This window comes from Mustela nivalis (genome assembly GCF_964662115.1).
Source record: "Mustela nivalis genome assembly, chromosome: 20".
Lineage (NCBI taxonomy): Eukaryota > Metazoa > Chordata > Mammalia > Carnivora > Mustelidae > Mustela > Mustela nivalis.
Genome location: NC_139039.1, coordinates 2,731,535 through 2,759,130, shown reverse-complemented (window position 1 = coordinate 2,759,130; position 27,596 = coordinate 2,731,535). Strand labels below are relative to the sequence as shown.

At 38.7% G+C, this 27,596-nt stretch overlaps 1 protein-coding gene across 6 annotated transcripts in view; it reads left to right on the top strand.

Moving 5' to 3' along the window:
* The window catches only part of PSD3 (pleckstrin and Sec7 domain containing 3), a 733,176-nt gene that overhangs the window by 261,892 nt on the left and 443,688 nt on the right, over window positions 1–27,596 (top strand). For 5 of the 6 annotated variants that reach the window (XM_082715136.1, XM_082715148.1, XM_082715146.1 and 2 more), the window contains one exon: window positions 1,527–1,635. In XM_082715136.1, coding sequence (XP_082571262.1) covers window positions 1,527–1,635 — 109 coding nt within the window. Of the gene's footprint in view, window positions 1–720; window positions 874–1,526; window positions 1,636–27,596 lie in introns of those variants that run through there. The other variant, XM_082715143.1, reaches the window with a different exon arrangement.

The window sequence follows — 27,596 nt, the reverse complement described above, 5'->3', positions numbered from 1 at the left end:
TACACCATACACAAAAATAAACTCAAAATGGATAGAAGGCCAAAATGTATGACCTGGAACCAAAAAACTCCTAAAAGAAGACAAAAGAAGAAAAACCAAATAATTGATTAAAAATTGGGAAAAGCACCTGAATAGACATTTCTCCAAAAGAAGACAGATGGCCAAGAGACATGTGAAAAGATGTTTAACATCACTCATCATCAGAGAAATGTAAAATAAAATCACAATGAGACATCCCCTCCCACAGACAAAATGGCTAATGACTATTATAAAAAAGACAAGAAATAACAGTGTTAGTGAGGATGTGAAGAAAAGGGAAACCTCATGCACTGTTGGTGGGAACATAAATTGGGGCAGCGACTATGGAAAACAGTAGGGAGGCACCTCAAAAATCTAAAAATAGAAGTACTATGTAATCCAGGAACCCTGCTCTGGAAGAAGAAAACAAAAACGTTAATTTGAGGGGCACCTGTGTGGCTCAGTGGGTTAAAGCCTCTGCCTTCAGCTCGGGTCATGTTTCCAGGGTCCTGGGATTGAACCCCGCATCGGCCTCTCTGCTCAGTGGGGAGCATGCTTCCTCCTCTCTCTTTTTGCCTGCCTCTCCGTCTACTTGTGATCTCTGTCAAATAAATAAAATTTTAAAAACAAAACAAAACAGAAAAAATTTGAAAAGGTATATGCACCTATGTGTTTATTGCAGTTTTATTTCTAATAGCCAAGATACGGAAGCAACCCAAGTACCCATCCACAAATGAATGGATTAATAAGATGTGGTATATATGTACAATGGAATAATGCGCAGCCATAAAAAGGACGGAAAGCTTGCCATTTACCGTGATGTGAATGGACCTAGAGTATATTATGCTAAGTGAAGTAAGTCAGACAGAGGCAAATGCCATATGATTTCACTTATATGTAGAATCTAAAAAACAAAATCCGTGAACAGACAAACATAAAAATACTCAGAAATAGAGATAAGTGCAGAGAACATAAATGTAGAGAGCAAACTGGTGGTTGCTAGAGGGGTAGGAGGATGGGCTAAATAGGGGAAGGGGATTTGGAGGTCAAACTTCCAGTTATAACATGTCATGGGGTTGAAAGTTACAGTATAGGGAATGTAGTCAATACTGTTGGAATGACTTTGTATGATGGCAGGTGGTAACTATATTTATTGTGGTGAACATTTTATATCACTAAGTTTTATACCTGAAACTTACACTTTAATTAAAAAAAAGATATTGTACCACAGTTCTGCCCTCCCATCAAGGCAAAATTTTCATATTTATCTTATTCCCAATTGATGTATATTTATTTTTCAATATAATTGTAATCTTGCAGTGATCATCTTGTATTTTGTTTTTTGTTGTGTTATGTTTTTTCATGTTTCATTTTTAATGGCATACTGTATCATTCTGTCAAGTAGATATGTCATTATTGCCTAACCATTATCTCGTGGTTGGTTTGCTTTATAATGTATTTTTATGATATATTTTAAATGATGTCTTTGTTATGTTTTAATTTTGCAGGCAGAGACATTTGTTTGGGTTAACAATGCATCAGCGCATTCCCAGAGTGTTGCCAAGGCCAAATACGAGTTCTTATTTGGCAGATCTGAAGAGAAACCTCCAGATACTAGTAAGTGTTTCCTGATCCTCCTCCTGCAGGTAACAGATGTGAAGTGCTATTGAACTTTGCTATCTCAGAAGCTGAAAATTCTTCAGACCAAGAACTGATTTGAAAGTACGCAGAACAGGCTACAAGAATCACATCCAGTATTTCTTAGAAAGTTTGTTTTAAAGAATAATTAAAGTGAGCGGGTTTCAAAGAGGTGGGAAGGTAGGGATGAGGGTGGAGAAACTCACTCAGTAATGATAAAAGGGATATTAATGTGTCTGGGGAGTTAGCTAGGAAAGGGATCCTGCCTGTGCTTAGGAATCTGGGCTCTGGAGCTAGACTTCCTGTGTTTGAATTCTGGCCTTGTAGCTTATGAAGTTTGTGACCTTGAGTAGGCTAACCTCTCTGTGCCTCAGTGCTGTCATCTGTAAAATGAGATTCTATAGGTTATAGATAAAATAGTTACATATGTCTCAGAATTCTCTTAAGGTTTTAAGTAAATTGACCTATATAAAGATCTAAGAGCCACATGTAGCATGTAATAAGTGCTATGAAAGTGTTTGCTGATGTTATTATTTACTGTAATCATCATCGTCAACACCATGTTCCTGACCTTTGAAGTACAGTCTTGACTTTCCTCAATTCTGTCACTGTCTGACATTGATTTTTGTTTTGGGTATACAAGGAATCTGATCCAATAATAGTTGTTGTCCAGTTGAAAAAAATCAAATAATAACTGCATTTTGGACTTCTGTGTTGGATAGGATTATGTGATAGACCTCATAATATTGGGGGATAGCAAGAATGTAGTGCATTTGCATTCATTTAAGAATTTCTTTTACCTTAATAATGAATACTTATTAGATTTCATTAGCTGCAAACTCTTAAGGAAGTATAAACCAGCTTGATTATTAAAAAAAAAAAATCATTCTGCTTTTATTAGAATGCCCCAATTTGCTGTTTATCATTCAGCATAAATATCTAACTATTCTGGGCTTGAGGTTTGGGGCACTTAATCATCTGTTCACTATTTCTCAGGCAGGGAATACTGATTCATCCAAGACTATTTAAAACTCCTTCTTCTCGGGGCGCCTGGCTGGCTCAGTGGGTTAAAACTCCTTCTTAAAACACACAGACACACACACACACACACACGCACACACACAATTCCTTCTTGACATAGCTTTACCTTTGCATGTCACATTGTGATTTTGTGCTGTTATTTTTGACTTTGATAAAAAATGATTTTTGCTTCACTAATTTGATATTAGAGATAATATCAAAAGTCTTCATAGTTCTCTGACTTGGTGGATGAGTTTGGCTCTTCTTATGTATGGGTTTTGAGTATACCTGTATACCTGGGGCAAATCAGAATGACATTGTAATGACATTTTAAACCTGTTTTTATTTGCCTTGGTAAAGATGGTTAGTATTATTTTTTTCTAGTGGTGATATATTCTGCAGGTATGAAAGTATACATGCATTTATTCAATAAATACATTTAAAGAACACTTAGTAGTGTAGTCACCTGTACTGGGCACTGTGAGGAAGCAAAGAAGTACAGATAGAGTTCTTCCTTTTAGGAACTTATTCTTTGGTCAGGGAGAAACAGATGTGTAAGTGACCAGGAGGAGAGAATAATCATTTCTAGCTCTGACTTCATGGAGAGGTAGAAGTTGAACTTTTTTGTAAAGAAACAACTAGTGTTCTGATTAGGAGGATTTGCGGGGAGGGCATTTCAGATTGGAGGGAATGGTATGAGCAAGGGTATGGTGGCAGAAAATAAAAATTGCTTGAAGGACAGGAAGGAGACTAGCCTGATTGGCTAACAAAGTATATGAAGAGAGATAAGTTTAGCAAGATAATCATTTTAAAAGGGGCCAAATCATGGAGGGCCTTCTAAGGCAAGGTAAAGAGTTTGCACAGTATCCAGGTGTGTAGAAGGAAGTGGAAAATCAAGATGGATTGATCTTGAATTTGGAATAGAGCAGCAGAAGCTGTTGCTTACCACAGGAGGGTTGTAAGATACCTTTTTCATTTCTTTTTCTTTTCTTTTCATATATTTACATATATTTTCATATCTTTACAAAAAATTATGGCTTTTTTTTTTTTCCCATTTCAAAACACTGTTGAAATTTCTTTACATAGACTAGTCATCTGTCATAACAACACTGCCCGGATTCAGAATACTGCAAGGTAAAGTAAGAGAATAGGACAGTGTTTTATTTGAATTTGATAGACATACTTCTTCCCACAAAGGTTTTTTTTTTCTTTAAAAAAAAAAAGTGATTAAATAAGTGACTTAAACTAGGTGCTCCAGAAACATACTGCTGGAGAAATGGATGCATCCCCAGTAATACTCACATGCCATCACCTGAGGGGTGATACCCTAGTAATGACATATTCAGACCAGGTAAAGTCACTTGGTTTGTGATCCCCAGTTAGGCCCAAGGAAAGTGTCGCCGCTACAGGGAGAAAAGACGTAGACTTTGCCATTGAGCAGGGACTTAACAGGAGTTGTAGGTGGGAGGTTCTAGGGAAAACAAGTCAAGATTATTTGCAAACTATAGCTTATTGCAGGGATTTTTGAATCACTGACAAGGCTTAGGGTGTTGGATGGGGTACAGGAGAACATGTGAATTGTGGGACGATGGCTTGGAATTAAGATCTAGATTCTCATTATCTGTTCATCTTGCAGTGTAGTGAAAGGAAAGCGATGACTGTACTTCACTGGGTTTCTTTGTTCGCCTGCTTTCTGGGAGCTGCAGCATTCAGGAACTTCTCAAGGGCAAGAACCGTAGTTGGTGATTGTTGAAAGGCTCTTGCTATGTGTGACATCACTTGTGCTGTGACTTAATGAGGCTGTGAGTCACCAGAGGTAGGCTCTCCTCTTCCATTCCAGTCAGCTGTTGGAATACAAATGGAGTTGCATTGAACTTCAGAGAGATGGAAAGAGGTATCATAGGAGACTCATCTGGAGCTAACCATAAGGCCTGTATTAATTAATTAGTGTTTGGCTGATGATCAGACTTCCACTTACCACACTTTTCCTCTTTAGGTTGCCTCACATAGATGACCAGCATGGCTTTTCTAAACTAGTCAGATAAAGTATACTTTAACAGAAGGTTGGCTTCATTTTAGGAAAGTGTGTTTTTTGAAGTGTTTGTAAGGCAGTATCAGATAACCACTATTAGTTGGTCTCTCTTTTATCAAAATCAGGAAGGAAGAAATAATTGAGAAAGGCTTTGAAGAAGAGTAAAACTCTGGTTCTCAACTTACAGGGAGAACACAAGTGAGTTATGGAAGTGTGTGAGGAAGTAAAAGGGCCTGTGGGATGCTAAGAAGATCAACTTCTTATATTAACTCTTAGAAGTTAACAGAATCTTACTCTTGTATTCTTTACTGATCCATTTATTCAGGAACAACAGAGGAATTGCAATTTGGGACATGCAAAGTATGGCAAAATGTAGGAGTCCAAAGATAAAAGGAAAGGAACCGTACTTTTATAGAAAGAAAGGAAGATGGGAGGAGCTGCTTTGAACAGAAGTCCATTGGAAGAAAGAGTTTAGGTTGGTGGACAGTTTCTCATTGGTTGAGTAATGGTATTATTGGTTGAGTTTATTGCTGGCCAGTGAGAAATTCTTCCTTTCTCCTGCGGAACTCATAAAGTAGGCTTCTTCCTGTTGGGAAAGCACAATACCTCCCTTCCTGTTGGCATCTGCAGTTGACAGTAGTAGGGCATGAGAGCTCCCCTTTTGGCCTCCCCACTCTATTTTAAATGAGGTATCCTTTAGTTTTCAGTTTCACAGACTAGCGAAAACCCACAAATTATTGTCAAAGTAAATGCAAAACCACTGAGGGATCGTTTCATAGCTCAGGACACAGAAAACTCTCATATTAATAAATAAACCAGTAATCCATAACATTAATCAACTCACATTAAAATGGTATAAATTGCAAAAAGGAAGGAACTTGCACGGAAGGAGGGGAAGTCCATATTCACAAAAACAGGGAATCAAGATTCAAAGTACCTGTAAAATTGGTTGTTTAAAAGATAAAAGAAGGAAGAGACACCATTATGATGAAAGAGGAAAATGTGAAATTAGACATACATATTTGAACAAGAACCAAATATAAGTTATAGAAAATAAAAAAATACAGATTATTATCAATGTCTCTTAATTTTTCCCTTCTGTTTTAAAATATTACCTTCCATTCTCTCTAATAGAAGTTTCACTTTGATAATTCTATTTTATAATTTCAAAAGCTCTTTCCCAATCTCTGATCACTCAGTTTTCATTTTATCTGTTCTTTTATGTATGCATTATTATTTCTAATCTCTCTAAAGAATTCATTAGAATTGTTTTTCTAAGATTACCTTCTGTTTCTGTAATTTCTACTTCATCCAGGGTCAGTTCTATTTTATTCAATCTTGGAGCTTCTCTTGGAAGCCACATTTTCCTTAAATGTGTGTTGGAGTTGTTTTTTTTTCCCCCCATTCATACGCATGAGTAAAAGACTGAGTTCCCAAATATGACAGCTAGAACTTCTTTGTGTGTGTGGAACGCATCCCCAACAGGCCTCTTCCTTGTGTATAGAGAAGGGCTGAGAAGAATCTTGGTGCATTGAGATTTGTGGACGGGTACAGGGGTAGGTGGGTGTGCTGCCTGTTATATTCAGGCTAAGTCTTTGATGCCAGCAAGCCTCTAGGTAGGGAGGGTGGTGGGAGAGGGACCAACATAGGAAGCCGTTCTGTAGTTAATTCTTCAGTTAATCACAGTGACATCTGTTCTGCTTCCCATTCTCATTCTGCTTATCCATACCTATATGGACATCTGTCAACCCTGGGCTTTTAGCTTCTCTGAGGCATTACCATTAGGATATCTGAAGCCTTCTGGATTGGGTCTTGGTTGTGATTTCTGCTTTATTTTGTAGTTATAACCCCATCCATCCCTTTCAGTCGGATAAACTCATTAAAATTTCTGGCTTAGTAATATTCCTCTTTTTTTCAGCATCGTTAACATTATTTTCTTTTGAAATTTGCTTTTATTTTAATAGGATTTAGAAAAGGAGGGACACCTGGGTAGCTCAGTGGGTTAAAGCCTCTGCCTTCAGTTCAGGTCATGATCTCAGGATCCTGGGATTGAGCCCCACATCGGGCTCTCTGCTCAGCGGGGAGCCTGCTTCCCCCCCCCGCCCCTGCCTGCTTCTCTACCTGCTTATGATCCCTGTCAAATAAATAGATAAAATCTTAAAAAAAAAAAAAAAGGAGAAGAGGCAAACTTGTGTCCTTGTCTATCATGGTAACCCAGAAGCCCAAAGAATTCTTTTTTTCTCCAGCTTTATGACATTTAATTGTCAGATTAACACTGTGTAACTTTAATATTTACAGTGTGATGACTTAATATATGTATATATTGTGAAGTGATTACCACATTTAGTTAGCATATGTATATCTCACAGTTACTATTTCGTTCTACTATTTCGTTCTCTTTTTTGTTTGTTTGTTTGTTTGGTGGTGGTGATTGCATTTAAGATCTACTCTTTAAGCATATTTCAGGTATGCAATACTGTATTGTACTTTAAATCTCCACAATTTACTTGATTTTTTAGCTGGAAGTTTTACCCTTTGACCAACATCTCCCCATTTCCCACCCCTTAGTCCTGTCTACTCTGTTTCTAGGAGGTGACTTTTTTAGATTCTCCATAAAAGTGAGATCATGTGCTTGTCCTGTCTCACTTAGCATAATGCCATTAAGGTCCATCCATGTTGTTGCAAATGACAGATCTCCTTCCTTTCATTATATATACCACATTATACCACATTTTCTTTATCCATTTATTTGTTGATGAGCACTTCAGTTCTTTCCATGTTTTGGCTACTGTAAATACTGCAGTGAGCATGGAGATGCAGATATCACTTTGAGATACTTATTTCATTTCCTTTGGATATATACCCAGAAATGGTACTGCCTTTTAATAGCTTTATTGAGATATATATATAATACCACATAAGTAACCCGCTTAACGTGTGAAGTTAAGTGGTTTTTTGTTTGTTCCAGAGTTGTGCATATATCACACCAATTAATTTAGAATATTTTCATCATCCTAATAAGAAAAGACTACATGAACTAGCAGTCATTCTGTATCCCCTCCCCACTGCAGTACGCAACCAATAAGTTATTTTTTGTCTCTAGCTTATTCTAATCGCTTCATATAACTGAAATCATTATGTGGTCTTTTGTGATTAGTTTTTTTCACTTACTGTGTTGTTTTCATCCATGCATGTATCACTACTTTGTTCCATAATAAGAAATTGCAGAATAATATTTTATTGTATGATAAGACTACATTTTATTTATCTGTTCATTGTTTGATAGATACTTGGGTTGCTTGAACTTTTTGGCCAGTAGGAATAACGGTTTTATAAACATGTGGGTATAGGTTTTTATGTGGATGTATGCTTTCATTTCTCTTGGGTATGTACTTAGAAATAGAATTGTTGGATAATGTGGTGATTCTATGTTAAACCTTTTGAGGAACTTCTAAATTTTTTTGCACGGCGATTATATTATTTTATATTTCCATCAGCTATGTATAAGAGTTCTCATTTCTTCACATTCTTGTCAACACTTATTATTATCCTTTTTTATTATAACCATTCTTAGAGGATGTAAAGAATCTCATTGTGTTTTGTTTTGCATTTCGTTAATGATTAATGATGTTGATCATCTTTTCATATGCTTATTGACTTATTTATATCTTCCTTGGGGAAATGTCTATTCAGATCCTTTGCCTAGTTTTTCGTTGGTTTGTCGTTTTATGTTTGAGTTTTAAGGGTTTTATGTGTATTTTATATACAGGTACATTATATGGGTTGGTGTAGAAAACCACAGATATACAAAGTAACAAATGACAAATCCACTAATTCTAGGGTCTTCTGTTCTATTATTTTCTTGTCTTCTTCACAGATACAAGTTGGTTTATAATTTTATGCCAAGTCCTTTGGTAAATCCTCTGTCTTTGGCACATTTTATTTAGTTTCCACTTCCAACCTCCTTCCAGCCCATGATGGGAAGCAGAAAAGTGATTTTACACTATGATACACAAGAATATGTTGGATTAGCTTGCCAATCCTTGGCCCTTATTAAATTGGCCAGATATCCAGATGTCCTCTGTTTTTTCAGCTATTTTGCAGACCCTGCTTGGTAGGCAGTAGTTTTTAGTAATCTGTTTTGGCTAGGTGAAGTGGGCCAGGAAGGGACTGTGAACTTTCTCTTTGGCTGGGGTTTTGGGTGATGATAGTCTAGCGCTTCCATCTTTTCCCTGTTTGGTCCACACATGTGCACATAGCACTGATAGCCTCAGCTGTCTCCTCAGAACTGCCTGGCATCTCTTAGACTGAGATAGCTAAGGAGTATTGCAAAAATCAATGAGCAGCGTGTGCTGAAAAGCTTATTCCTGCCTTCTACTCAGTACAGTATTTTAGTTTTGCCTAGGAGATCCACTTTTTTTGAACCAGTGTTCATTGTATTTTTTTAAAGCACCTGTTGAAAAGCTGAACAGGATTTGACTCTTTCTGAGAGTATGGTATGATCAACTTTCGAACAGTACATCTCAACTGGAAAAGAGAGGCTTGTTTGTTTTTTTAACTGTAGTTGGCACGTAATGTTACATTACTTTCAGTTGTACAACACAGTCATTTAGGAAAGCGCTTTTACCTTGCTAAACATAAGGCACCAAATGTCGTCGAGGTCAGACTTTTTTCATGCACTTAGGAGCCATTAAGGATTAATTTTTAGCGATTCATTTTTAAGGATATTCCTCTCTCTGTGTATTATATTAGAGAAAGAGTCTTTTCTTGACTTAAGGAACTCGTTGAGTGCTGTTAGGATGTTTTAGAGTAAATTTAGATCCTTGAGATGGATCCAAGTATGCCTTTAGCAGCATCTCCCTGCATCTTCCTTAAATCAACTGTCCAGTCTTAAGTTTCCTTTTATTTTTATTTTATTATTTTATTTTGAAAAAGATTTTATTTATTTATTTGACAGAGATCACAAGTAGGCAGAGAGGCAGGCAGAGAGAGAGAGGGTGGGGGAAGCAGGCTCCCTGCTGAGCAGAGAGCCCCATGCTATGCTGGGCTCCATCCCTGGGATCATGACCTGAGCAGAAGGCAGAGCATTTAACCCACTAAGCCACCCAGGCGCCCCCTCCTTTTATTTTTAGATAGGAGTTGTCTTTTCCCTTTTATTTTGTAAAGCAGAGGTTATATCTTTCACTCATGTTTATTTAGGTTAGCCAATGTTTTATTTAAAACTTGAGCTAACTTTTAAAATTTGAGAGATTTCCTATAAAAACCCAGATTTCAGTCTTCCGTTAAAAATCCGAGAGTGCAACACTGAGTGGGCCCTGATGCCAAACAGCAGCTGGCCCCTCTGGAGCTCCAGTCAGCAGCCCTCTTGTGTTATCTCCTACTTTGCCTGCTGTTCGTTTGTTATCTCCTGAAGCTTGTAGGCATTTTGGGCTTATGGTCTCTGCTTTAAGAGAGCATCAAGACTTATTTACTACACTTACTGTGAGACTTGACAGGTTCAGTCATGTATTGTGATAGTGATTCATTATGTGGTAGTTTGCAAGCATGATTAGCATCAGCAGTGGTAAACCATGAAGCTCATGCACAGGACTTTTCCAAGGGCTTGAGAGACATAGCGGTTTTTTTTTTTCTTCTTCTCTTCTTCTCTTAAAGAGAGCACCTCAGGTTGTGTAAGTTTCAGGAGGCACAAAACTGGAACTGGGCCTGCTGTCATGAAAATCACCTGTGGACCTTCCAAAGAGAACAAAGATTCCTGGGCCCCACCTTCTCCTGTCCTCTGCAGTCAAACGCGTGGGCAAGGCACTCAGGCATCTCTAAATTTTTAAACAGCTCCCCAGGTGATGATTATGATACACAGGCTTAAGAACTATGGCATTATAAATACTAATTCAGGAGCCTGAATGGCTCAGTTAAGTGTCTGCTTTTGGCTCTTGTCATGATACCAGGATCTTCCCTGCTCGTCAGGGAGCCTGCTTCTCCCTCTGCCTCTCCCCCGGCTTTGCTCTCTCTCTCATTCACTCTCTCTCTCTCTCTCTCTCAAATAAATAAATAAAATATTAAAACACACACACACAAATTCGAAGGGATACGTGCACCCCCATGTTTATAGCAGCATTATGTGTAATAGCCAAATTATAAAACAGCCCGAGTGTCCATTGACTGATGAATGGATAAAGAAGAAGTGGTATCTTTATACAGTGGAATATGATTCAGCCATTAAAAAAAATGAATTCCTGCCATTTACAGTGATGTGGATGAAGCTAGAGAGTCTTATGGTCAGCCGAATAAGGAAGAGAAAGACAAATACCATTCATATGTGAAATTTGAGAAATAAAACAGATGAGCAAAGGGGGAAACCAGGGTGGGGGCAAGCTAAGAAACAGTCTTAACTATAAAGAACAAACTGATAGTTACAAGAGGGGAGGTGGATGGGACTGTGGGTTAAATAGGTGATGGGGATCCAGGAGGGCACCTGTGATGGGCACCTGGTGATGTAGGGAAGTGTTGAATCACGATATTGTACACCTGACACTAATCTTACACTGTATGTTAACTAACTGGAATTTAAATAAAAACTTAAAAGAATTGCTGTATTTAAAAAGGTAATTACTTGAGCTATATATAAACCCAAAGCTGTAGGGCTTAGGAATCACTGCCAGTTTGAAGATCATCAGATAAATGAGAGGTCAGCTCTGAAATTAAAAAGTAATGTCAATAGGAAACATGACTAGATTATTAAAAAATAGTGTGCATTAGTTTTTAAAGAATTTATGAAGTTTTCTCATGTCCGTGATAGTTGTTCATTCATGAGGAATTTCATCAGCAATTCCTGTTTTGCTAGTATTTATGGAAATATTTGCTTTGGGAAATGTATGGGTGGAATGAGGTAGAGATTCTGGAGTTACTATAAGATGGGAGTACGAGGGAAAATTACATTGCGGCCTGATACAACTGCCTCTTTTCTTGCTGCTTGAGGAGCTTGAATGGTTATGTTAAGGAAGTGGTTTTGGAAACATGTGGGGATGATTTTAACTGTCTCAGTGATTGGGGTGAGGGTTGGCTCATGAAATTTAATGGGGAACACCAGGGATGGTAGGCATCTTATAATCGAGTGTGGGATAGTACTGCAGGAGGAAGAATTGTTCCACTTGCTGCCTGACTGTGAATGTCCTACTGGACATTCATGTTGGGGAAAAACACGTTTCTAATGATCTGGACTTAGCACATATTTTTTTTTTTTAAACATTTTATTTATTTATTTATTTTTTAAAGATTTTATTTATTTATTTGACAGACAGAGATCACAAGCAGGCAGAGAGGCAGGCAGAGAGAGAGGGGAGGAAGCAGGCTCCCTGCGGAGTAGAGAGCCCGATGCGGGGCTCGATCCCAGGACCCTGGGATCATGACCTGAGCCGAAGGCAGAGGCTTTAACCCACTGAGCCACCCAGGCGCCCCTTATTTATTTGTTTTTAAACAAATAAATTTTAAAGATTTTATTTATTTGACAGAGTGAAAGTAAGTAGGCAGAGCAGCAGGCAGATGGAGAGGGAGTAGCCGGCTCCCCAGTATGAGGCTCGATCCCAGGCCCCCAGGATCATGACCTGAGCTGAAGGCAGATGCTTAACCCACTGAGCCACCCAGACACGCCAGGACTTGCAACATAAAAACAAAATGTTTTTTGCATTATTTTAAATATCCCTGAATTTTCTAGCACTGTTACTATCATGTGAACCAAGGAAAGATTTTACTTAGTTTGGAAGTTTACTAAAACTTACCGTTTCAAAATACCATGTCTCACAGGTGGTGTTCATGGCTGTTGAGTCATCAGTTCCACACACCTGTTATCTGCTTGAGCCTTCCCATCCGGGTGACTCTGTGTTTAGAAGCAAGCAAGCATTTGCCTAACCTATGCATTTACATAATGAAAGTCATGAATGTACCACATTCCATAAATTATTGATTAGTTTGAATTTTATATTTAGGCAGGTTTTGCTATTTTTGAATGTCACTTCATAATAATAAAGGAGGCATTGTAAAATATTTGTTATAAAGTTAAAGGCATCTTTGATCTTATGAAGTTGAGAATTGCTTTTTTAAATTTTTCTAAAGATTTTATTTATTTGAGAAAGAACATCAGGCAAGTATGGGGAGGGGCAGGGGGAGATGAAGAAGAAGATGGAGAGGGAGAGAATCTAAAGCAGACTCTGCACTGAGTTCAGAGCAGCCTGCAGGGCTTGATCTCATGACCCTGTGACTGTGACCTGAGCCAAAATCAGGAGTCGTATCCTTCACTGACTGAGCCACCCAATCTCTCTGAGAATTGCTGTTTTAAAGCAATGCTTCTTAAGCGCATCAGATTGCCCAGTGGAAGTTTTGAAAATGGTCATTGTGAATCTCCCCTAGAAATACTGATTTAATAGTTCTCTACAAATTCTAGGAACCCTGCAAACCTTTCCCACTTCATGACATATTTAGATGATATTCTTTGTGTTATACATTTAGGATGAATGAAGGGAGCTGTTTCAGGCTTCATGTGATAGTTTCTGGGGATTCTGTGGCCCCTGTTTTGTCCAGCCTGCCCTGCCTTGTTAGCAGAGATATATTGACAACCTTGGATGCTTGGAATGCTTGTTAAAAACTCAAGTACTGGGGCTCCTGGGTGGCTTACTTGTTAAAGCGTCTGTCTTTGGCTGAGGTCATGATCCTAGGGTCCTGGGATCGAGCCCCGCTTCGGGTTCCCTGCTCAGAGGGAAGCCTGCTTCTCCCTCTCCCATTTCCCTGCTTGTGTTCCCTCTCTCGCTGTATCCCTCTCTGTCAAATAAATAAAATCATAAAAAATAAAACCTCAAATACTTCCTTTCACAGTGCATACATATATCAAATATCACCTTGTACGCTTTAAAATCTTACAATTTTACTATCTGTTATATCTCAGTAAAGCTGAAAAAAACAGTTTGGATTCTTGAACTACCCCCCCCCCCCCCCCGCCAAGTAATTCTGATTTTGGTGCGTGACCTGAACACCTAGTACTGTAATGAATGCCCTGGGTGACTGATACTCTGGTGTTATCAGATTGCACGGTGAGCCGTCCTGCTCTTGAGGGGTGAGTGCAGTAACGATAGGGTGTCTGATGAGAGGGGAAGGGAGGGTTACACTCCTTCCTAAGGGTGTAGGAGGTCATGTTAAGAGATTTCTGAGATAGAGTATAGATACAAAACTCCTGCTGGGTTGGGTTTTTCCTATCACTGAGAGCAGTTGCCTTTTTGGAAATGGTAGAGCCAACAGTGCTGAGAAGCAAAAGCCCAGGAAGAGCTCAACTTACTCTTTGTAGCTGAATTTCAGCTGTGAGGGATTGTGTCCTGAGAGGCTGAGCAGATTTACAGATAAAGTACAGTTCCACTCTAGGTAATCTTGGAAAAACAGAAAGAAAGGGCAAGTGCTCAAAAATTCCGAGAGGCGAGGAGTCCCTGGGTGGCTCAAGTGGGTTAAAGCCTCTGCCTTCGGCTTGGGTCATGATCTCAGGGTCCTGGGATCAAGCCCCGCATTGGGCTCTCTGCTAAGCAGGGAGCCTGCTTCCCTTCCTCTCTCTGCCTGCCTCTCTGCTTACATGTGATCTCTCTCTGTCAAAAAAATAAAAAATTCTGAGAGGCGAAAACTCTATTTTTAGAAAGAATAAAGAAAATTGTAGAGATTTGTGAGTTTCAGGATACAGTTAAGCTGAAGTTTAGAGGATTGTTAAAAAAGTACTGGGAGAGTAGAGTCCTACCTGGGTTGGGGCTGGTGGCTCTTGGATGGAGAAGGGGACCCTGACTGAGGGAGAGGCTGAGGGAGAAGATCTTCTGGGTGGAAAGTAGCCAGCAGGGTGGGGAGACAGGGTGGAAGGACTTTGACAGGTTAGTGGAACTGAAAGTCATGTGGAGTGACTGGAAACCCACATGCTATTAACATTATTAACTTCCTTACATGGGTGTTATTGGAACACAGTTGGGGAAAGGCTGATGCACTGGAAACAGGCCTGGGCGAAGAATCAGGAAGTCTGGATTTTCATTTGTGTTAGGTACCAGATGCCAGAAACTTCCTTCAAGGCAAGTAAAGTCACTTCTGGGTTTTTACTTCTTCAACATATAATAAGTATCTGTAGTTGCTAGGCTGGAGATACCGAAATAAAGCATAGAGTCTGACTGAAGTCCCATGGGGGATAGACAAATAATATGATTCCAACACAGTGTGCTACTTGCTATAGTGGAAGGAAGAACAGAGAGGTTTGGGAGGCGATTGGAAGCACACTTAAGATCGACTGGAGGGAAGGCTTCTCGGGAGGTGATTGTCCAAGCAGGGTTTTTGAGGGTCAGGTGGAGTGGGTGCTCAGAAGAAAGACGTTTCCAACAGGAAGGAGCAAATGCAAAGATGTGTTACTGTGAACACTGCGGACTGTTGAGAGCAGCTGGCGTCAGCACAGCAGGAATGAGGGAGAAGGCCTGTGGAAGGCAGGGGCCAGGTTGTGAACTGTTTCACATATTATGCTAAGGAGTTTATATAGAATGGATTTTTTAAAATAATGGACTAATTTTTCACATTTGGGATTTACAGGAAGTAGCCTAGAGATTGGATTGCAGTTATGGAAAGGTGAGATTGTTGGCTGTGTACCATGTTAGGAAGGTGCATGCTCATGCGTGCACGCGCGCGCACACACACACACACACATACACACATACACACACACACACATCTAGTGACATAGACAAAAGTTTACTCTTCTCTCTCATGGAAGGAATCTACACTGATGATTTAGAGCTCAGATGTTGATGCTGCATTCAGATGATCCTGACTCCTTTGGACTCTCTGGTTTGGTAGCCTTTGAACATTTCTCACCGTCTGATGTGGTTGCTTGAGCTCGGCCATATTCCTTGAGAGATGGAAGGTGCAGGAGGAGCACTGGAATGGTAGAGGGGCATGTGCTATATGTAATTCAAAGATATTTGGGGGACAGGACCACAAAACATTTTCAGTTAGAGCTCGTCGTTTATAACGTGGTGTTGTAGCTACAGGGGAAGTCAAAAGTGTAATCTTCATTCTAAGTGGCCATGTGCCCAGCTAAAAATTGGGACTTCTGTTAGTAAGGGAGGAGGATGAATGGGCCAGGGGGTTAAGCCACCAGTGCCTCTGCTGCAGAGTCACGTGGGAATGCAAGGGATTTGTGAGGAGGAAGGGACTAAGGCAGTGGAGAATGAAGAGCAGAGGTTTCCTGCAGAGGGAGGGGCTCCTGCTGAGTGGATGTGGAAAGGAAGAGGAGGGAGGCCCTGAGTGGCATCTGCTTGGGTGGCTGCGGAGATGGTTGTGCCTTTCAACAACGCAGGTTCGAAGGAGAAGGTGTGGGCGGCAAGAAAAGAATGGTGACATTTGGATGTGTTGGGTTTGAGATGCCTATGGCACACTCAGATGGAGAGATCTGGTGGGCAGGTGGGCATACAGGTCTGGGCCAGAGAGAAGAGGTTTTGGAAGTGCGTAGGATTGCCTGGGAAGCATGTACAAAATGAAAAGATGGCACTTTGAAGAGAAAAAAATTTAAAGGTCAAGGTGAGAGAATGGTGTTTAAAGGAAAATCAGAACGGAAAGGCATTTCGCAAATGACGGAAAGGATTTTAATAAGGGAGTAATTCATGCCATAGATGAATCTAGTAAGGTCAAGACTGAAGTGTCTAGAAATGAGGAGTTAACTGTGTGTGTGTCTAGACAACTCTGTGTATCACATAGTATATATATGTATGTGTAAAGTTGTTTAGATTAAACCTCATGATCCTGTGACTTGTTAAAATCACTCAGGGTAGTTGGTTGCTATTTTCCTGAAAAGACCTCTAGAAGTGGTCTTGCATATTCCGTGCCCCTAAACCCTTGGCAGCCCTCATTGGGCTTTTGTCACTGAGACAGGATAGAGACTGAATCTCTCAAGCTAAAATTATGGATATATTTACTGCGAAGTGAAGAGCATTTTTATGGGTATGGTGGGGTAGATGTTTAATAACAAGGACCAGTATGCCCTAAGCATCATGAAATGGTTTAAAATATTTGATAAACGTTATTCTACCTGCCACTGTCCACCACCTTCTTGAGCTTTATAGTGTCAGGCTGAGTGAGGATTAAGGACTAGTCAGAACTGCAGCAAGCTTGGCTAGGTGGAACTGGACATAGTGAGTCTTCGTTCCTTTTAGGATAATCCTATACCTAGAGGTTTGATTAATTCATAGGCACAAAATAATTTTGAAAACTGGAACCATCTTTTATGATATAATTTTAACCTAATTGCATATATCTAGTGTTAGATTTCCAGGTTTTCCTCATTAGGAAACCTTTTTCCCCAAAAGCTTGGAAAGAATTTTTTGAAAATAGGATTTTATCCCTGAGTTTAACTGGGCACACAGTTCTGTTAATAGTGAGACAACACTGCCCTCTGGTGGAAAAAAATGTGTAACACTTTCAGCAGAGGGTCACAAGTGCTGTTTTGCTTTTTCTGCAGGCAGATTTCTTGCAGATTCATTTTGAAGGTCAGTTAGTATGCTTTTGTTCTTTCTGCCTAATCTAATCTGGAGGTTTATAAAAATTCCAGTGGTGTACAAATACACATTAAATCTTTGTGTCTTAATCTCATTTTGATGTTATGAAATTAAAGGTTTTGGAATTTTTATGGCAAAAAACAAACTTCAGTTTTTGAAATAGAAATGTTAATCAGCTACACCCTCAGATGGACATTTTGGTAGGCTGTTGATAATAATATTGCCTGAATATAAGATGCATTTAAATAATGTATGAAACCCAGTCTGGAATGTTGTTTTTTCCCCTTGTATATAAATTTTGCAAAAACTTCCAAAGAAGTCAATATTATTGGATATGTAATAATTGAAAGACTAGGGGCGCCTGGGTGGCTCGGGTCATGATCTCAGGGTCCTGGGATCCAGCCCCGCTCTGCTCAGCAGGGAGCCTGCTTCCTCCTCTCTCTCTGCCTGCCTCTCTGCCTATTTGTGATCTCTCTCTGTCAAATTAATAAATAAAATCTTTAAAAAAAAATAATTGAAAGACTAATGTGGAACGTCCTAAACTGTTCCTTAATGGATGGGTTTTTGGTTGCTGCACTTGTTTTGCTCTGTATTAAATTATGATATAGGCTGATAACATGAGTAGGATATTTTTCTTAATTAGGATATTTTTCTTAAGTTCCATCCTGAGTGAACTTTTTTTTTTTTAAGATTTTATTTATTTATTTGTCAGAGAGAGAGTGAGTAAGAGCGAGCACAGGCAGACAGAGTGGAAGGAAGAGTCAGAGGGAGAAGCAGGCTCCCCGCGGAGCAAGGAGCCCGATGTGGGACTCGATCCCAGGACGCTGGGATCATGACCTGAGCCGAAGGCAGCCGCCCAACCAACTGAGCCACCCAGGCATCCCCTGAGTGAACATTTTTACACACTTATTATGTAACAGATACTCTACTAGAAAATTTGTGTATTAGTTTAAACCTCAAACGACTCCTCTGATATTAGTGTGCCTCCCCTGCACTCCGAGTTTATTTCATAGATGAGATTCACTGAGGTTTAAATAATTTAACCTTAGGTTCCACAACAAGGAACGATGGGACTGGTATGCCAACCTGAGTTCAAAGCCTGAGTCTTCCCACAATACCCTACACTTCTATGGAGAACAGATTCAGGTGCCACCATACCCCCTGAATGCCATTCTGTATGAAAGTGGGTAGGGGTGCCCAGGTGGCTCAGTGGATTAAAGCCTCTGCCTTCGACTCTGGTCATGATCCCAGGGTCCTGGGATCGAGCCCCACATTGGGCTCTCTGCTCAGCAGGGAGCCTCCTTCCTCCTCTCTCTCTGCTTGCCTCTGCCTACTTATGATCTTTGTCAAATAAAAAAAAAAAAAAAAAAAAAAGAAAGTGGGCTGTAATTCTGACTCTGTCATCAATGGGTGGTATGATACTGGATAACTAACTTTTTTGGTTCACTTTTTTTTTTTTTTTTCTTTTTAATCTGGAAACCAAAATCTTTATGTCTCCCTAAGGTTTGGGGGAATAGGAGATTGTGGTTATATAAGTCCATGCCCCATCCCAGTCAGCCAAAGGCATCCCCTCTTTTATCTGTCTCACCTGTTGGGCTATTATGTGAAATATAATTTGAAGGCATAATTTTTCCTCTTAAAATATTTTTATGTTGTTGGTCTGTAGGATTTCTTTCTTAGGTCTCATAGAGCTCATTATTTTTTGAAAGGTGTTGATGCAGTACAATACCTCCTTATATTTTCCTTTGGGAGGGAAAGAAGATATGGCCTAAGGCATCACATTATTTAATGCATGTTCCTTTCTGTTGGCAGCATTAGGGTGCTGATGACAGGGCCATTAAATTAGGAAGAAAGCAAATTCTTACTGGGGCAGTCTTCTGTGTCTCAGGATACCTAAATGTCTAAATTCTTTATCCACTATGATTGGAGCATCTAGCCTGCCCCTTTTTCCTTGCATTCAGTTCCTTGATTCAGCAACCCAACCCAACCTTTCTCATCCAGAGGGAAATTATAATGCCAGGAATGTGATAGAAGTAAAAAATACATAAAAACACTGTTCTCTTTGCTTTCAACACTATAGAATTAGAGATTTCTTGGCAAAGTACAGAATAGCAGTGAGTAAAACTAAGCACCTTTTCATCCATGGCTTAGTTTTGTTTCCCCCCAACAGTTTTTTTCCCTCGTTATGTCTGTACTTTTCATATGTTGTAGTATATAGTCTGTATTCATTGACTTGATAAAATAGTGGTGCTAACAAGGCCAGGGGAAAATCTTAAGGAATAGATTGTACCTGCAAACAATTTTACAAAAAGATTCCTGTTGTGAGGTTGTGAGGGCAGCCCTAGCAAATGAACAAGGATGGCTCAATGTAAAATCCAGCTAACTATATTAGTAAAAGCAGTTTAGAGAGCTTGCCCTTTTGATGACAGAGTGTTAAATATTTAAAATACGTTCTCTTCATTTGTCCTTGGAACAGCTGATATGGTGAACTTTGAGTTAGTCTTGATGAAAGTAAAGAGAATTTTTAAAAGAAGTGTGAGACCCCGTTCTTTTAAAGGAAAAATGGTTAGAGTTTCTTTGTGGTGGCAAGTTCCCTAAAATGTGCTGGGAACTGAGATTTGTGTAGCTTTGGTTCTTATATCGAGGTAATTAAAAGTAAGAGAAGAAAATAGGGGCAGGAAATAAATTTCTCTTGTTTAATACATTTAAATAATCTCTGCAAATATTTATTGAGTGTTTGCTATATACCCAGTACTGCTAATCAGTGTTTATAAAAAACTGATGAACTTACAAGCAAGATGATATTCATGCTCAGAGTCATTAAATAGAAGATGATGTATTTAAGTGCCAGATAATTGGCTTAAATCTCATGAACAGATGACTAATTCCATGTTAAAGATCCTGCTAGAGACAGGCATACACTCCTAAAAGGAGACAGACTGTCGAGATCAGGAGCAGTGTGGGAAATCAGGGATATGGGGTCATCATATTATATACAGGAGAGGAGAGAATAGAGTGGAGAATGAAGGAGTCATCAGAGGCTTCTTGGAGGGATGCAGATGTGTTCTGTGTCTTAGAGGACAGGTAGGATTTGAGTATGTGGAAAGAATGGGGAGAACATTTTGTTGTGGGAGAAGATGAGAGTGATGTTATGGAGGACAGTAGAATACTGCCTCAAGTGGAAGGGTGAATGAGGGTCTGATCATGGCTTTTAATATCAGTTTAGAAAGCTGTGATTTGAAGTCTGTGTCCTGAGAAGCTTTATTTATTCCCTTTGAGTTTGTCTGTTTCTTTGAGGGTCCACTCTGTACCTTATAGCCTGCCTCGGCTTTTGAATCAGTCATTCTGAAAGGCACGCATTTATGTACAAGTTTTTCTTTCATTAAATGAGACTTACACTACACCTTGTTACCTTGACTGGAATGTGACTATTTTTGAAATTCCATAGTCATCAATTTACCTGTTATATTCAAGGTGAATTACTTCTACGAATAGTTTGATTTTAATTATTTTATGTTTGAATTTTAAAATTTACATTTTTGCGATATTTTGTGCTCATTCTCTTGTGCCGAGTGCTAAAGACATAAAAGTTAAATCCTATCTAGCAATATATTTAATGAATTTATCTTATAAAAGAAGACAAAGTGAAAGAAAATTATAATTATAATTATAATTATAAAATTATAAAATTATAAAATTATAATTATTATTATATAATATATTATATATATTATATATATAATTATATATAATTATAAATTATAATTATATTATTATGTGTCATGAATATTATTATATGTTTTATTTATCTGCTATTGTATTCACAGTGTGTTACTACACTGATCTTTAGGAACTCATTTTTATCTCTGAATTTGAGTTTTAAAGAGATATTTTACAATTAGTTGCTAATGGCAGTTTTTCTTGAGTTGCTGTTTTAGGACATAAAACTGCCACTTCTGATGTTTGAGGTTTAGCAGTAATATGTGTTGGCCGGAGGAAACCTGGGTGTGGTGGATGTGTCTCCAGGCCATCTGAGCTTTCCTAGCAAGCAGTGAAATGAGTTTGAAATCTGCAAGTCATTGCTGGTATTCTCCTCTCCCCTCTCATCCATTTGCTTGTAACTATATATTTTTCCATTTCCATTGTTTATGATCTTTGACGTCTTCTGATTTGGATATAATAGTTTGTTCTTTGACAATGTAAAAAAAAATATTGACAAATCCTTTGGTGCATTGAAAATTCTTTGAATGACTTGAACTAAAAGGAAAGTTTCTTAGGTGAGTGAGTAAGAGCTGTGAATATCTAACATGAAACTCTCTAAGGGAGGATTTCTTAACTTTAGGGGGTCTGTGAGCCCTCCAGACATTTTATACAGAGTTTGTATAAATGTCCATTTGAATGTTTCTTTTTGGGAGAGGGTCCATAGCTTTCTCTAAGAGGTCCATGATAGCAAATAATTAAGAACTGCTTCTCTGAGACTTGGAGAACAGAAAAACAAGTTTAAGGATTATATTTTCTAGTGCTACAAATATAACTATTATCCTAAATCAACAACACTATTAAGATATTTATTGGTAAAATAACTTCTTTTAAGTAGATCAGTTACTGAATCAATATTGTCATTGTTTTTTGTAAGATGTACTTTGTACTGGAAAGGCCAAAAGGGTCAATTTATACTTCCTTTTTTCCATTTAAAAAATTTCTTTATTTACTGTATAGGGCTCACTTGCTGTAATTGTTAAAAATAAGGGGACTGGTCCCCTTTTGGGTCAATATATCCATGGATTGCCGTGTAACTTAACATTGTCATCATCTTGGTAAAGAATTAATGAATACCTTTTAACTTTTACAGTATGGTAGTTATCTAGGATATAGAAAATTTGAGATGAAAAGTAGGGAAAGCAGTATGAAATAATGAAAATATAAGGATCCAATGAAAAGTACAGGCAGTATATGTTTTAAGAGTAAAAGGGAGGGGATGATCATGGAGTTGGGTTAGGCATGGAGGAGCTCAGTGAATAGAATTTGAGTGGGGCCATGAGTAATGAGGAAGACATAGTTGGAAAAGAGGGAATAACTGGATACTGGTTTTATGGGAATATAGCCATGGATTAGTTTACCATCGTTTGTGGTTGTTTTTGCTACTAAGGCAGAGTCACCTATTTGTGTAGAGATGTTATGGCCCATGGAACTTAAAATATTTACTATTTAGTCCTTTACAGAAAAGGTTTGCAGACTCCTGGGTTAAAGAATTACAGCCTTTAATTTAGTCACACTGGGAACTTGTTTAAGATTTGTTTTGTTTTGTTTGGGGGAAGGGGAGGGCATATAATGGGACGGTAGTGACAACAGTGCTATCAGAAAAGTGCTTTAGGAAGATAAATACGGCAAAATTACTTGGAGTCTGTTAGAGGATATGAGTTCCTGTTGAGGTGGGAAGGCTGTTCAGGACCAGTAGCTAATTCCTAAAGCAATCATACCTGCTCTAGAGAAGTGATAGTAATAATAGAAAGGAAGGGATAGACTTTAAGAACCTTGTTATAGTCTTGGAGACTAAAGATACGGGACATGTGAGGACTCTAAAGTGACAGGAGAGATTAATATTACATCAAAATAGGAATTCTCTCTCAAAAGCTAGCTTTTCAGGGAAGGTAATCACTATGATTCTGACATGTTGAATGTGTAACATGAGACATCTGTCAGACAGTTAGAAATTGTTGACTCTTCTCTGCTTCTCTGGGCAGACTCAGCTTTCCAGGGACGGTAGGCACAGTTCCTAGAGGAGGCTGCTCTGAGATCCCATACAGGATCCTAGGAAAGAGAGAATCTATTTCCTCAGTCCAGGTTTCCTTCTTCCTGGTAGTGCCTTTCAGAATGAGAAGGCAGGGGGTTCACATGGTGAAATATTGTGGATGTGTAATTCATGGTTTGTTATTGTAGTGACGTGGCCACTGTCTGCGGAGAAGCATAGGGCAGAGCGTCTCAAGTTAGCCCATCATCCAGAACTCTTCCTTTGCATTCTTCACATGAGACATACATCTCTTCTAGACTCCTCCTGAGACACCTCCTCACCCTTCCCCCTATGGCAGCTAGCTAGATTATATGCGAACTGCTTCTAGCTGTGGTTTATTTTGTATTTGTTTTCTCGTTATGTTGTCATTAACCAAAGTTTCTCATATGTTGTCATTATCATAGGCTGGCAGATAGGAATGTAGCCTCGAGACTTTTAACTCTCCTTGGCAAGATTTCTTCTGTATTTGGCCTCCTTCATGTTTGTAATTAAAAGGATACAGACTGGTCTAGAGTTTTCTGTTTTCTCCCCTTTTTCTGTTACCACAATCCGATGTCTGGTCTGGCTGATTGGCAGTTTCTTCTGAATTGACTAAATCATTGACATCTTTCTCCTTTTATTAATGGTGGTCTCTATGTGACTAGTACTTCCCACTCAACAGAAGTGTGAGGTGGACTGAAGCTCTGGAGAGATGTCAGGTCTGGCCACCTGGAATTATCAGTGTAGAGCCCCACTTTCAAATACCATCTTATAGTTTTCAGCTACTTTTTCATGTAGTCTTTCTAATTTTAATCTTTTCTTTTCTTTTTTTTCCCCAATTATTTTTTTTGGTCCAATTATTTTTATTGATGATCAGTGCTATAATTTTAAAAATGTGAAACACATAGTTTTTACACATATACACAATAAGGATGTATCAAAATCTTAACTCATTAATAAGAGAACAGGAAGATGAAATAGATGATCAACAACAGTATGAAAAACTATTTTATTTAGATATAGATATAGCTAAAGATATAGACATATATGAATACTATACTGAAATTATCAACTTAAATCTAAAACAAAATAACCACAAAGTTTTTTTTTTTTTAAAGATTCTATTTATTTATTTGAGAGAGAAAGAGAGCACACAGACATGAGAGTTCAAGAGCATGAGCAGGGGAGGGGCAAATGGAGAGGGAGAAGCAGGCTACCTGCAGAGCAGGAGGAAGCCTTACATGGGGCTTGATCCCAGGACCCCGGGATCATGACCTGAGCCGAAGATAGGCACTTAACCAACTGAACCACCTAGGTGCCCCTCTGATTTTAATCTTATAGCAACCTTGGGAGGTAAACATCTTGTTTACCTACATTATTGTTTGAATTGTGAATCCAAATTAATTACAAATTTTTATTTTAGTACAAAAACTGGGAAAAAAAGTTGACTTTTAATCAGTTTTTCTAAAGTAATAGGTGAAAGCTGAGGCTCGGAGACAAAATTATTTGCCAAATTATATAGTAAGTAAGAGCAAAGATTGATTCCTAATAGTAATAGTGATATCATCTAGTTTGTACTAAATATTTCCTATGTGCTGGGTGCCATTTTAAGCACTTTATGTGTATTAACTCATTTAGGATGCTTTTGCCACCGTACCAGTTTGTCTTTTGGAACACTATTTATTCCAAGCTCTTGCATTTTATTTATTTTTTTAAGATTTTATTTATTTATTTGAGAGAGAGAAAGGGGAGAGAGAAGGAGTAGGGATCAGTGCAGAGGGAGAAGGAGAAGCAGACCTGGGACTCAATCCTAGGACTCGGAATCATGACCTGAGCTGAAGGCATCTGCTAGCCATCTGAGCCACCCAGGTGCCCCAAGCTCTTACATTTTAGAAGGCAGAGAATGCTAAGGGAGAAGAGCAGTGAGCTGAGAACTAATCGATTCTTGATACTATCTATAATTCAAGGGTAGAGGAAGAAGTGTAACAAGCCATGGAGAGAGAAGCAGGGCAGAAGAGGTAGAATCACAACCTCGATGGCTTATTACTACATAAGCAGATGGACACAGGTTCTAAAAGAAATTCTGTTTCCTTCCATCCTTTGGCTGAGCCGATGTGCGCCGTTGCTGAGGCTGGGTCTAGAGTTGTTCTGGTCCCGATTCCCTGCCGTCTAGCTCATGGATGCCCTTACTGATTCCTAAAGAGAGGTGAAATTACATTTTACATTAATGTAGTTAATACGAGAATTTTTGAACAGAATCTCTTACTGAAAGAGGGAGAGGAAATAGAAACAGCAAATAAAGGAGCTTATAGGACAGAGAATTATGTAAGTATGGCTTACTGAGCCCTTTGGCTAGCTTGCTTGCCCCTTCGAATGCCATTTGGATACTTACCAACTTTTCTATGTTAGGGGACTTTCACTTCCTCATAGTATTTGCTTTCAAGTTTTACTTTTGTGTATGGGTAAGGACCCCCTCAGGTCACTCCTTTAGCTCCAGACCATACTTTCCTTCAACTCTAATGCTGTCCTGGCACTCTTAGGTTCTGATTCCATCCTGGGCCCCATACATGAGGAAGGCAGTTTCCTGACTGTAAAGCTTCTCCTTGCTTATTACATGCACCTGAGTTTATGCCCTCTTGAACTGGCCTTGCAGTTCAATATTTGTGCTTCCTGAGTGTCTCAGAGGCATGGGAATACAGCAGTGAACAAAATAGAAAAAAACCCAGAGACTTCATGGAACTTTTCTTTGGGTCTGTGGAGGCTTATATTTTGATTATGTCCAAATAATATATATTTGATTACATTCTGAATAATTAGCCAGTTGTCAGTGCAAGAATCTACTTGGAATAATAGTGGAAATAACCAGACTATTCAATAGTAACTAAGTTATATTACTACTAAAAATGATACTTACATAGTTTATATTAACAATAACATGAAATAAGTATTATTGTAAATAAGTTAATATAAGCAGTCAACAAGAAAAAAAGGTCCAGATCCCCAAACTGTGCTAGATTAAAAGACGGGAATGAAGTATAATCCATGTGAGATAATGATTTTGTTTTGTTTCCTTCTGCTGTTCTGTATATTCATATTTGGGCTGGCAACTAAACTGCCTTTTTTTTTTTTTTTCATACTTTGGTCTGAGGGTTGTTTCTTGCTCTCCTGATCTTCTAAGCTTGAGTCAGCCAGGTTTTCTTCAGCTTTACACTCTTGATCTGTAAAAAAGCAGTTATTATCCCATATTATCCTATATAGTCCCAAATTAGGGTAAGGATGTTTTCCTTAAAAACTTACCAGAATCCACCATGACCAGGTGGGATTTATCCCTGGGTTACAAGGATGGCTCAACATTCGCAAATCAATCAATGTGATAGAACAAATCAATAAGAGAAGAGAGAAGAACCACATGGTCCTCTCAATTGATGCAGAAAAAGCATTCAACAAAATCCAGCATCCGTTCCTGATTAAAATGCTTCAAAGTATAGGGATAGAGGGAACATTCCTGAACTTCATAAAATCTATCTATGAAAGACCCACAGCAAATATCATCCTCAATGGGAAAAAGCTTGCAGCCTTCCTCTTGAGATCAGGAACACGACAAGGATGCCCACTCTCACCACTCTTGTTCAGCATAGTATTAGAAGTCCTAGCAACAGCAATCAGACAACAAAGAGAAATAAAAGGTATCCAAATTGTCAATGAAGAAGTCAAACTCTCTCTTCGCAGATGACATGATTCTTTATGTGGAAAACCTAAAAGACTCCACCCCTTAACTACTGGAACTCATATGGCAATTCAGTAATGTGGCAGGATACAAAGTCAGTGAACAGAAATCAGTAGCTTTCTTATACACTAAAAATGAAAATACAGAAAGGGAAATTAGAGAATCGATTCCATTTATTATAGCACCAAGAACCATAAGATATCTGGGAATAAACCTAACCAAAGAGGTAAAGGATCTATACTCGAGGAACTACAGAACACTCATGAAAGAAATTGAAGAAGACACAAAAAGATGGAAGACCATTCTATGTTCTTGGATCAGAAGAATAAACATTGTTAAATAGTCTAAACTGCCTAGAGCAATCTATACTTTTAATGCCATTCCGATCAAAACCCCACCGGTATTTTTCAAAGAGCTGGAGCAAATAATCCTAAAATTTGTATGGAATCAGAAGAGACCCCAAATTGCTAAGGAAATGTTGAAAAACAAAACAAAACTGTCGGCATCACGTTACCTGATTTGAAGCTTTACTACAAAGCTGTGATCACCAAGACAGCATGGTACTGGCATAAAAACGGACACATAGACCAGTGGAACAGAGTAAAGAGCCCAGATATGGACCCTTAACTCTATGGTCAAATAATCTTTGACAAAACAGGAAAAAATATACAGTGGAAAAAAGACAGTCTCTTCAATAAATGGTGCTGGGAAAGCTGGGCAACTATATGTAGAAGAATGAAACTCAACCATTCTCTTACACCATACACAAAGATAAACTAGAAATGGATAAAAGACCTCAACGTGAGACAGGAATCCATCAGAATCCTAGAGGAGAACATA